This window comes from Schistocerca piceifrons, chromosome 1 (assembly GCF_021461385.2).
Source record: "Schistocerca piceifrons isolate TAMUIC-IGC-003096 chromosome 1, iqSchPice1.1, whole genome shotgun sequence".
Lineage (NCBI taxonomy): Eukaryota > Metazoa > Arthropoda > Insecta > Orthoptera > Acrididae > Schistocerca > Schistocerca piceifrons.
The window spans coordinates 621,467,974-621,480,597 of NC_060138.1; the positions used below are offsets into that span (position 1 = coordinate 621,467,974).

A 12,624-nucleotide genomic window follows, 5' to 3' on the forward strand; every position below is an offset into this window, starting at 1 on the left:
TAGAGTACTGGTTCTTACCAGACAGTTGCAAAAATTTAACTGAAAACTAATACAATGAAAAGTTCCCTGAATTCTAATAAATTCCCGGTTTTTTTTACGGTTTTCTCCCGCATGAAAAAATTCTTGGGTTTTCCTGGATCTCCCGGTTGTCCCAGGTCATATACACCCTGCAGAAATAGGTGAGGAAATTGCAAATGTAAGTGTTGATAAAGTAGGTCACGTTGTGACAGAATGCAAGGTTGAAAAGTAATATAAAACATTTGAAATTGTCAATAAAGTACGAGTATTTGAAAGTAATGTGAATACAATTACAGCAGGTAGGTAGAGTATGAAAGGTTGGAAAGACTGACTTTGCAAAATTAAATCAAACTGTCATGACATTCCCTATAATTGATATATCTAAAATTTTCAAAGGTGACAACAAACTAAAGAGTGTGCAAAAGGTAGTTTTCAATAAGTTTGCAGTGTCTAACAGTATTGGGTTTGAGACCTTCATTCACATGTAATTAGAATTTTTTTTGTTATTTTTAACTTTATCTAAAAGGATGAAAGCAAAGAGTATTTAAGTGTCTGTTAATTTAAAGGGAAAAATTATTTATTTTGTGTTTGGAAATCTAGTTGTGATAGAAGTGTGGACAAAATAATAGACCTCTTTCAGTTAAAAAATAATATTATATTTACTGTAAGCCAAAATATAAAAGAATCTTGAATTCATCTGAAAATTTTATGGGAAAATTTAACAGAACTGTATGTTACATCAGCAGTAGCAGAAATAATAAATTCACTGCCATTTATATAAATGCATTAAATACATCATCACATTATATACTTCAGCTTCAGATCCCTGTCATTTGTTCAAGTTAAAGTGAATTGCCTGTAATAAGTTGTATTTTAAGTAAAATGTATTGCTGTGTAGCCCTTCAGGCTTGAGTAAGAAAAATGTATTATTTACAGTGAAATAATGCTTTGATTTGTCCGGTGTCTGTTGTGTTATCAATATTAGGTATTCTTATTTGTTACCATGAAGTGTCATTTTGGTGAGTAAGGCAAAGCAGGGATCTGAAGCTGAAGTATATAATGTGATGATGTATTTAATGCAATACTGAGGTATAAGATGTGATTAGGCTTTATAATGAAGTATATGGAAGAGTAATAAGGTGATAATGTTCAAATAATTTACAGGAATGCAGCTGGGTGACATCGTTGAGAAATGCTGATATTTCAAAAGGAGCACACCTTACCATTTTCAAGTCAAACCTGCAGTTTTGCCTTGTCAGTGGCAGGGAGTGCTACTGTCAAAATTCCAGCGGTTGTCAATGACATCACCCGGCTGCATTCCTGTAAGTTATTTGAACATTGTACACACCAGGAGAAACTCAGGTCTTACAAGGTAATAATATGGTTTTTAATGAGGAGTATGAGAAGTACAACATGAGATAGCGACAGTTAGTGCAATTGTTAGGAACCCTGTCTTTGTGGTAGTTAGTTTTTGTGAATACACTTCATCAGTTAGCAAACTGTAATTAATTTTTACTAATTTTAAATTAATGATACAAATAGCTATTTATACATTAGAAACAAAGAAAAATATATATTACAATTAATTCAAAGCATGAAAAGTCAAAACATTTTCAGAGAAATGTGGAAAGTTAAGGAACATCATCTTTTGCATCATCACTAATTATTCCAAATTTCACTGTCAACTGGACCCAGCATAAAGAAACTAATTTAATGTAACCCTTAACATGCACTGCAGTAACCCCTTATGTTAATATTTTTTCAAATTATGCTCCAAAAAAAATATTTTTTCTTAATAAAGAACATCATGTAATGAATGACATTACAGATAAAAAAGACTGACAAAGACCACTTTTAAAGCTGAAAATAATGAGTTACAAAATTCTGAAGATTAGCAAACTTGTGCACTGCATTTTGATTAAAATATCCTAAAACCTGAAGTCATTTTTTAGTTTCTGTGTAGCCATGAACCTAACCATGTATTTCACAATGGTTTCCTGTGAACATAAACCTCAGAGGAGTTGACTGGAGCACAGTGGATGTATTTATGTTGTACCACTTGTGAACACTTGTTACTCAACTGACAAACTGTCATCTCTTTCATTATGTAATGAAGTAACATCACATTCTTCTTCACTTTCTGAGCCACCAAATTCAATGTCAAACTCAGGATCACTGTAGCCATCCTTTTGAATATCCAAAACAGCATACAGTAAAGATGATAGCTAGTGGCAATCACCTCAACCAAAAAAGACAGGTAGGCTACAAACGTAGGACCAGATGCCCTCTAGCAAATGAACACTTAACTATCAGTGCTGAAATGGATATAAGTGGAGTTTCATTTTTTCAAAGGTCTGTTCTTAAGTTGCCAGAGTATACTTGGGATTTTAAGTTTCTATTAAAATAATAAAAAAAGATAACTCAGGGTTTTATATTAAGGAGTTACATTACATTACAATGAATCACTATAACTTACAAGAAAGACAAATGTTCCTCCACCTCCACCACCACCACTTCTATTCATTGGTTCAAAGGTCTTCAATCCAAATATGGCGCCTCCTGAAGGTCTAGAGGTTGTATAGTTTCTTTGGCAAGCATAATCGTTGCTGTAACCTGTAAACTGAGTACAATACACAATCAGAAACAGCTGCTTTAAAGATTTATGGCTACAAAAAATATGTACAGCATCATACTGACATAAGGAACGGAAGATTTAAGTTTAATGTCCTGTTGACAGTGAGGTAATGAGAGACAGATCATAGTAATGTCTTGTGAAAATAATTCCTTTGACAATTTGTATGTATCAAATTGAACTGCACCTAAACACTTCCAAAACTGCCTATTTATCAAACTCAGCAACCACTGCTCTGTTAACACAGTGAAGATCTGCAATGAACAGACTGATGGAGATATTAGTCTTGCTGTATTTTTGTAATTGCAATTGTCTCAGTTGTTACTTGTTGCGGTATTGTTACCTCACTGTGGAAATGGGAGCACATATCCTACAAATATAAAACAATGTTGAATATCAAGTGCAGACACCAAGTCATACAAAAGAGGAAGCTTTTGTGGTCTAATGTTTATTTCACTTAAAACATCACATTTTTGGAGGCTGTGGTCAACGTGTAAAACTACTCACTGCTGTTTCATCACCACATGCAGGAGGATTCTTCGGGGCTTAACTGTAACTGGATCAAAATTTCGTGGGGACCTCAAATTTATAGGTGCACTATAAGTTGTATTAAATGTACATTTCCCACAGATGCGGATCTAAGTGTCAACCTCTCAGCCCTTACAGAAGTCAGATGGTAAGGAAGATGGAAGAGAAAATATTGAGTGAATCAATAAATTTCTTAACTGTAAGACCAATAACTAAAATGAGTATAGGGAGCTGCTAAATGTAAACTTGTGGCACTGTTAGCTAGGTAAGCATCTACCATGGCAATGCTGTACTACATCAGATGGGAAAAATTGGTTTTTAATTTTCCTGAGGCCAAATAACACACAAACAGCAAAATGGTCTCAGTTTTTAGTTGTCTATAAAAATGACATTGATTTATAACTGTTTGAGACTGGCACAAGACGTATTCAACATGCTGTCCATCATTTTCTGCCACAAGTTGAAATCAAGAAACAGCATGTCCTACAGCAGGTCGGAGTGTCTCAGAGGACACATTCAGAATGTGTTGTGCAATGTGTGCCTTCAATTCAGCTACAATCATAACTGGAGAACTGAACACAATATCTTTCAGATAACACTGCAACCAGACGTCATATAAATGAAGACCAGGTGATCTTGACAGGCAGGCTGCAGGAAAATGATGGCTGATAATTCTAGCATTTCTGAACTGCCTCTGCACCAGCCACTTCACTTGCCATGCAATGTGTGGAGCAGCACCATCTTGTATAAAAATGATCCTACCCACACATCAACACTGTTGAAAGGTTGGAATGACGTTGGTGCGCAAGACTCTCACAGCATTTACCAGTGACAGTACAGGTAACAAGGCTCCGAAGGTTCATCTCCCCCATAAAATACAGCCTTATGGTAAACGATGCTGTCAACCTGCATCACAGAGTCAGCTTTGCAGAATGAAGTGGTACAGTTTGATGTGAATGCGGATTTTCTGTTGGGCATATTCTGCAATTCTGGGTATTGACATCCTTGGAGATGGAATTGAGCATTGTCTGTTCACAGAATGTTCCATGCCCACTCACTGTCAATTTCCGTGCAAGAAAGACATTCCAGAGTGAATGTTTATCATGCTGGCAGGTCAGCAGGATGCCATTTATCATGCTGGCAGGTCAGCAGGAAGCAATTCCTGAACACGGGTGCTTTTATATGGGTAGGAATGCAAGGATGTTTCATACAGTTTCATGCACTATACTTGTAGGTATGTCCAACATTCAAGCAATTCTCTGTGCACTGCATGTTAGCATGTGTACACTCGGCCCCTCCTGCAATGCTGTGGCCACGTCTCTGACAGACATCGAACCAAATGCTTTCCTCCTCCTCCCACACTGCCATCAAAAAATTTTGTATTCATTTTTCTCCTAGCCCTTAGCATACTTTGGACCAACGCCTTTTTTTATACCCTTCAGTGCCCAGAACTTTCTCGTAAAAGAGCTTACCAGCAGTGTGAGATCCTTTATGGAGACAGTCAAGTGTGTATTTTCTTATGTTTACAGCACCATTTATTGGTCAAATTTTCATTCCAATACGTTTTTCCCTGCATCAATAATATGCTGTTCAAAACTGACATCATTCTGAGCAGCAGTTCTCCTGCTATAGCATTTTGAAACTGGAATGTTAATTCTGGACATGCAAGCCACACTTCTTTCAAAATAATACCACAACATCTTAACTTTTGTCTTACAGTGATAGAGCCTTAGTTATAGTGACAATAAATGCTATACTAATGGAAATTGCAGTCTTTAAATGGCAGTTAGGTAGATGTGAGCAGAATCATAACAGTAAATGCTGTTTTCCCTTTACGTTTGCCTAATATTATTTTTGCTTCAGTTACACTGTTTGATAACTGTTCATGGCCATTTCTTGTTATAAGTTTTTAAATTAATATTGTCAGCTATTTCATTTCTTATTGCTAAAATCGCTCTTCAAATGACCAACTTGAATAATTGTGAACAATTTTCAAGGAAACACTATCTATTAATTCATTTGGACTGTTAACGATATTACATAAACAATTTGTAGGTTCAATATGGGCAGTTGCATAATCAACTGGATGAGTGCTCCACTAATCTGTAAAGTTTTTGACAAAAGTTTCACTTCTTCATCATTTGAAAGTTGCACTCTCATACTTGTACTTTCTTCACTCAAGGATAAAGAAATGATTATTTCAAACATGCATTGATTTCATCTGTTAGAGTTGATTTTGGAACAATTGAAAGCGTTTACCAGAAACATCCAGAATGTGTAAGTAATGCACCTCCCACTAATTTTGGATTACTTCAAAGACCTAGAACATTCTTGAATCTTTTGGAAGATTCTGTACCATTTTGGAACATTATGCACCATTCCCCAACATTCCGGAAAGAACAATCTGGCCTGTCTCAGCCACTTCAGCACTCAATTCCACCATGCTTCACTATCTTTCCATAACAAGTCCACTGGTGTGATGCCCTCTTTTGACACCCATATCTTCGAACCCAACCTCTGCAGTTTCAAACCAAACCTTCATAATGGGGGATGGAGGACTACCGAACCACATAGCCTCCATGACGGTGCAGGAGGGTATGGTGGAGTTATAAAACCATGTATGGACACATCACACTTACATTTTTTATGTCTTCATGTACAAATTCCATTTTAAGACACTCATATCTTCATAATTAACCCCTACAGATCCTAAACAACATCTTCTTCATGGAAGGGAGATGGAAAGTTACCATACTATGCAACTCGCAGGGGGCTGCAAAATTTGCTTGCAAAGTTTTGTGGCACATACAGACACACCACACTTACTTTTATAACATTATTATTACTATTGTTAACTTTCACATGAAATATATCTGTTTCCTTTAATTCACACAATGATGACAGTCAACTGATATCATCCATCACTCTAATTCAATGTATGCATCAGTTAAGCAAGAATCTCTTTCTAGATTTCTCCAGCATGTATTTTTCATGAAAAGTTCTTTGGTTTCAAATTAAGTGTCAATGTTAAAAAACTGGAACATTTTTATAAATTGCATACTTATCATCACTGCAACAAAATGGTATAGATAATGAGTATGCCACTTGCCAAAACTTTGTGGTATTCCAACTCTGACAACAGGCTGGAAGTCTCAAAGCTTTCCATCAGATTATTCAATAAATTCTAAAATACTGTCTCAGATGTATATAACTGGAATACAAAGGAATGCTTTTCTTCTCTCTCTACTCTACTTTTTTGCCTCTTTTTTCTTCTGGTAAATGTCCAATCATAAAATTTGTGAGCTTTAATTTTGTTTGCATTATACACAACATATTTGAATTTCATATGAAAGTACAACTTCATGATTTTTTGCACACTTTTTTACAAGCAATAGTTTTATGTCACATGTGGCTCTGGAATTAACATTAGAAATACATTAGGGAACTAACAATATTTTTGTCTCTTAACACATTCAGTAATAATATTTTTTTTCATTTAGGAAAAAGTAATAGGTATAAAAAATGCAAAAGAATGTAATTTTCAACAAAATATTTACCAGGACTCCAATATATAACAATTCATATCTATTTTTGGACTAGTATCACACTAACACCCACATCTCTGGCCCAGGTTGTTGATGTACATTTTTTCAGTGGCACTCAACTCAGAGGTACGCTGGTTCAAATCCTGGTGGTAGAAAATTTTCATTGCCTGTATTGTCTGGCAGAGGGATGAGGGGTGATGGCGTAAAGTTCTCAACCACCAGTTTTTCTGCCAATGTCCAGGATTAAACGTCAAACCTCTCTGCAGTGTCTCAGGAAGTGAGGGTATGTGGCACTGTTGCTTATCCATCTGTCAAATGGGGCATTAAGATCAGTGGTCCCCTTGGTGCTACTTAAGAGGGGTAGCTATGTAATGGCACTGGGTTTCACCCTTTTTCCTTCCCTTTGTCAATAGCAACACAAACCCAACACTACATTGTACAAGCACTCATCACAGTCATTTACACAACACAGATACACAAATGATACTTCACAACAAGTCAGAGGAAGGCAATGGCAAACCACCTCCATTAGGACCAGGATTCCTGCATCTGAACCCCTGCATTCATTCCCTGAATATGGGTCTACTCAGACTTTGATCAGATTGTGTTGTCGTTGTTGTTGTGGTCTTCAGTCCAAAGACTTGTCTGATGCAGCTCTCCGTGCTACGCTGACCTATGCAAGCCTCTTCATCTCTGAATAACTACTATAACAAAGAAAATAATCAATTTTTGACAACATGACATAACTGGATAGATAAAAATCTACTCACCAAGTGGCGGCAGGAGAAAACACACACACACACACACACACACACACACACACACACACACACTAAAAGAACTGCCACTTGGCGAGTAGATTTTTATCTATCCAATTGCATCATACTGTCAGAACAACTACTGAAAGTTACATCCTTCTGAATCTGCTTACTACATTCATCTCTTGGTCTCCCTCTATGATTTTTAATCCTGGAGGAAATCCAGCACTACACTGGTGACCCACGGATGTCTCAGAATGTGTCCTATCAACTGACCCCTTCTTCTACTCAGGTTGTGCCACAAATTTCTTTTATACCCAATTCTATTCAATGCCAGTTCATTAGTTCCGCAATCTACCCATCTAATTTCAGCACTTTTCGGTATTGATCAGACTAATGCTCATCATTAGAGACTCCATTTACAGAATACTGTAGAAGTGATTGCACATCAGTGAAATATAAGACATGCAGCTAGGAAAAACAAACAGAATCTACTGTGAACACAACAAAACTTCCCATGAACAATAATCTAAAAGTAGTACTATTCTGGCACAAATGTATTGACTGTTCTAACATAAAAATTTTCACTTTCCCATGTGCAGTAGAAGTTTTAGAAATGTAATGCCAGTATTGAGAAAGAGAGCTGAAAAACAAAGTGTATGTATGTTTATGTACATTTCAGCACTGCTCTGAACTGACATGGTACATTTACAAGAGGTGACATAAAACAAAATTTTAAACAAGCCATAAGATTATTGAATCAATAGTTTTCTGGTTGCTATGCTGATTGGTGACAACCCTGATGACATGAAACCACTGCGGATGCAGATGGTTGTGATAAAATGCTTAGATTTAGAGTACTGCTTGGAGCAATCACATCCAGACTTGGTACACATACGATTTATTATCTGAAAACAAATGAATATTATCTGACTATAACGCTTCATAGATCGGGTAGGGCAAGAAAGGTCATGACAAGTAGACATACCTTTGGAGAACCTTTATCATAACTTAGCACACTTTTCACTATTTGATATCATCATGTTTCTCCCACAGGCAGATCAAGAGATAGTATCAGGATAATCTGGTCAACTCAGAAAAAGACAACTACCATAAAACCAATGTCAAATAATATTACAAAATCTTTGAAAAACAACTGTAGCAACACAGCCTTCTTACATTATAGTAAAGATTGAGATTGGGAAAATGCACGTAGTATAAAGGAATATGCCAAAATCATGGCAATGGAATTCAATAAACTTCTGATAAAAGTTAACACAAACTCCCTAATGAAACTGAAACCTGAACGTAAAAATCTCCAACAATCCAAGAGTGAAAAGAAGCATTATATCAGTAATAACCAAGTCTTGGTGAAAATATGGAAGTATATCAATGACACAGTTTGGATATACCCACATACACTGAGGTGACAAAAGTCATGGGGTAGAGATATGCACATATAGAGATGGCATTAGTATTGTGTGCACAAGATCCACAAGGGCAGTGCATTGACGGAGCTGTCATTTGTACTCTGCTGATTCATGTGAAAAGATTAATGATGTGATTATGGCCACGCAACAAGAATTAACAGACTGAACACAGAATAGTAGTTGTAAATAAAGGATGGGACATTCCCATGGGGTAGTGATATATGCGCATGTACAGATGGCGTTAGTATCACGTGCAGGGCAGTGCATTGATGGAGCTGTCATTTGTACCCAGGTGATTCATGTGAAAAGGTTAATGATATGATTATGGCCACACGACAGGAATTAACAGACTCTGAACGCAGAATAGTAGTTGGAACTAGAGGTATGGAACATTCCATTTAGGAAATAATTAGGGAATTCAATATTCCGAGATCCCTAGTGCCAAGAGTGTGCCAAGAATACTAAATTTCAGGCATTATCTCTCACCTGGACAATGCAGTGGCCAATGGCTTTCACTTAACAATGAAAAACAGCGATGTCTGCATAGAGTTGTCAGTGCTAACACATAAGCTACACTGCGTGAAACTGCACAAATCAATGTGGGCTGTACAACAAATGTTTCCGTCAGGACAGTGGAGTGAAATTTGGTGTTAACAGGCTATGGCAGCAGATGACCGCGCAAGTGCCTTTGCTAAAAACTTTGACATTGCCTACAATGACTCTCCTGTGCTCGTGACCATATTGGTTGGACTCTAGATGACTGGGAGACCATAGCCTGATCAAATCAGTCCCAATTTCAGTTTGAAAAAGCTGATGGTAGGGTTTGAGTGTAGTGCAGACCCCCCATAAAGCCATGGGCCCAAGTTGTCAACATGGCACTGTGCAAGCTGTTGGTTGCCCTATAATGGTGTGGGCTGTGTTTACATGGAGTAGACTGGGTCCTCTGGTCCAACTGAACCAATCATGGACTGGAGATGGTTATGTTTGGCTACAACGAGACCATTTGCAACCATTCACAGATTTCATGTTCCCAAACAAAGACTGAATTTTTATGGATGACAATGCACCATTTCACTGGGCCACAATAGATTGCTATTCGTTTGAAGAACATTCTAGGCAGTTCACGTGAATGATTGATCACCCAGATTGTCAGACATGAATCCCATAAAAAATGTATAGGGTACAATTAAGAGGGCAGTTTGTGCACAAAATCCTGCACCGGCAATACTTTCACTTATATGGACGGCTACAGAGGCAGCATGGCTCAGTATTTTTGCAGGTAACGTCTATCAAATTGTTGAGTTGCTGCACTATACAGGGCAAAAGGAGGTTCAACAAGATATTAGGAAGTATCCCATGATTTTTATCACCACAGTGTACAGTTCAATCAAAAATTTGGACAACTGAAAAATTTCCCTAACTCTGACCCACAGATATAATTCAACCACTCAACAAAAAAGGAGGCAAGAGCAATCTAAAAAGAAAAGGAGGCAAGGGCAATCCAAATAACTACAAAGGTATATTTCTCCTGGCTGCACATACAAGAGCTTCTCCAGAATTCTATACAGGAGAATTGAAAAATACCTAGAGTGAGAATTAGGTGGATACCATGTAGGCTTCACACCACTGAAGAATCTGCACAGAACAAATAACTTTCAAATTAGTCACACAATACAACAGCAAACAAAACAAGCCTCTTGCAATGCCCTTTTTAGATTTTAGGAAGGCATATGACTGTGTCCAGATACCAGTAATATTGGAAATATTAAGAAATTTCAGATTCTGCACAAAATTAATCTCACTGATAGCACTCACCTTAATTCTGTAGGGAATTTTTCAACAATCCAACAACAAGTTAAAACTCTATAGGAATAACACAGAAATTAATCTAACAATGGAAAATCCAGGATGGAATGTAACAATACCAGAGAAGGTAAGTTGCCACTCACCATATAGCGGAGATGCTGAGTTGCAATAGGCAGTGTGGTTTCAGTTCTCTGATACTGCAGACGTGTGTGCAAGTTGCGTTTGCATGAGTGTGTGTGTGCATGTGTGTATGTGTGTCTACTGCTGACAAAGGCCTTAATGGCTGAAAGCTATAATTGTGTGAATCTTTTTGCTGTGCATATTGCGACTCAGCATCTCCGCTATATGGTGAGTGGCAACTGTCTTTCTCTGGTGTTGTTACAGAAATTAATCTCACAGTTTACGTTGAGAAAACAGAAATTACATTACCTGACCCACCATTTGTAACTAAAATCACAACATGAAATCAAAATCAAAGACAAATTGAAATATTTAGGGAAAACTGTAACATAAAACCTTACCACAAACATGTGTGACAGAATGCACAAAGTGATCAGAGCACAATATATCAGCAAGAATACATACGGCTACATTATGAAACAGTTACACAATAGGGAAAAAATCACTTTTTAGAACAACTGAAAATGCAATAACAGAAAGAATAAGCAGTATAGAATGAGGAATCATTGAATATAAATAAACAATAAAGACCAAGAAAATGGAAATTTGCAACTAACTTCTAACGGAGCAATCTGCTAGGAAATAGAATCAGTAATGATCACAGTCCGGGTGGTACACCTTTCATTCTTGAGACTTATTATTATGACATACGAAAACAGAATCATCAGTAGAATTGTAGAGAAACTGTGGAAGAGTAAGGGCAACAATGCACAGATTACAGAAATCAAGAAAGATGTGAAGGCACTAAAAATTACAAATTAAGATTTAAGAGAAGAAAAACATACAAATGACACTGTCATTAGTTGTTGAAATCATTTGTACTGCAGTCTGCTTACAGTGGCACCTATTAATATGGACAGGCAGCCAGTTATTTGTCACATCCAGAATGATGCAACGTAACTGCAGCACAGCTGGTATATCATATGGTTGCTTTCAAATGTGACAATACTGTTCATAGGATAGGAAATGCCTGTGACTGGACTGCACTAGGTGACAGGTGAATGCACTGAACATGTCTTGCTCCTGTTATAGCAAGGAAGTGACGACATGTTGGAAAGAGGAAGAATAGAGATGGACTAAGATATTGCATATGTCTACTGTCTAAAAGAATGTCACTTCTGGGTGTGAGTATGAGGTTTTGGGTAGGTATTCATGATCACAATGAGAGCTAGCTGAAGCTCTCACATTTTTCAGGACTTGAGTGACAGCTAGGGTAGGAGCTAGTCAGTGGTTGGTTCACAGCAATGATGGTGTTACTGGTGTCACAGGAACAACTGGTACAGAAAATCAATTTCTGGACTAGCTGTCTTTGATAAGGAAAAATAGTGTCAAAAAGAAAGATATGACGTTGACCCACGTGAGCGGAAAGTTGCAGGCACTGAGCTACACATTGGCTGTGGGGTTAGGAGGGAAAAAGGGAACAACTTCTATTTCTTGCAGTGCTATTGCTAGCAACCTACGAGAAGCTTAAAAGTATATTGAGGCATAACTACAATTCATATAATTATACAAGAGCCATCTAAGATCAAGTTCTCAGTTCCATTTATTATAACTGAGTGAAAGGCTGCACTGAAACACACCAAATGCAATAACATTAAAGTAAGTTGTGGACTCTTCCATCATTTACTGGTATGTAGCAGGCCTTTGGTGCAGAAGTGAATTCTCAGCTTCTCTAATAAAATATTGTGCATGAGAGAACTGTCACCACAATCAAAAGGGGCAAGACT

At 37.2% G+C, this 12,624-nt stretch overlaps 1 protein-coding gene across 4 annotated transcripts in view; it reads right to left on the reverse strand.

The window, feature by feature from the left end:
• The window catches only part of LOC124804395 (leukocyte tyrosine kinase receptor), an 874,407-nt gene that overhangs the window by 303,372 nt on the left and 558,411 nt on the right, over positions 1–12,624 (reverse strand). For all 4 annotated transcript variants that reach the window (XM_047264751.1, XM_047264750.1, XM_047264749.1 and 1 more), the window contains exon 13: positions 2,495–2,638. In XM_047264751.1, coding sequence (XP_047120707.1) covers positions 2,495–2,638 — 144 coding nt within the window. The remainder of the gene's footprint in view (positions 1–2,494; positions 2,639–12,624) is intronic.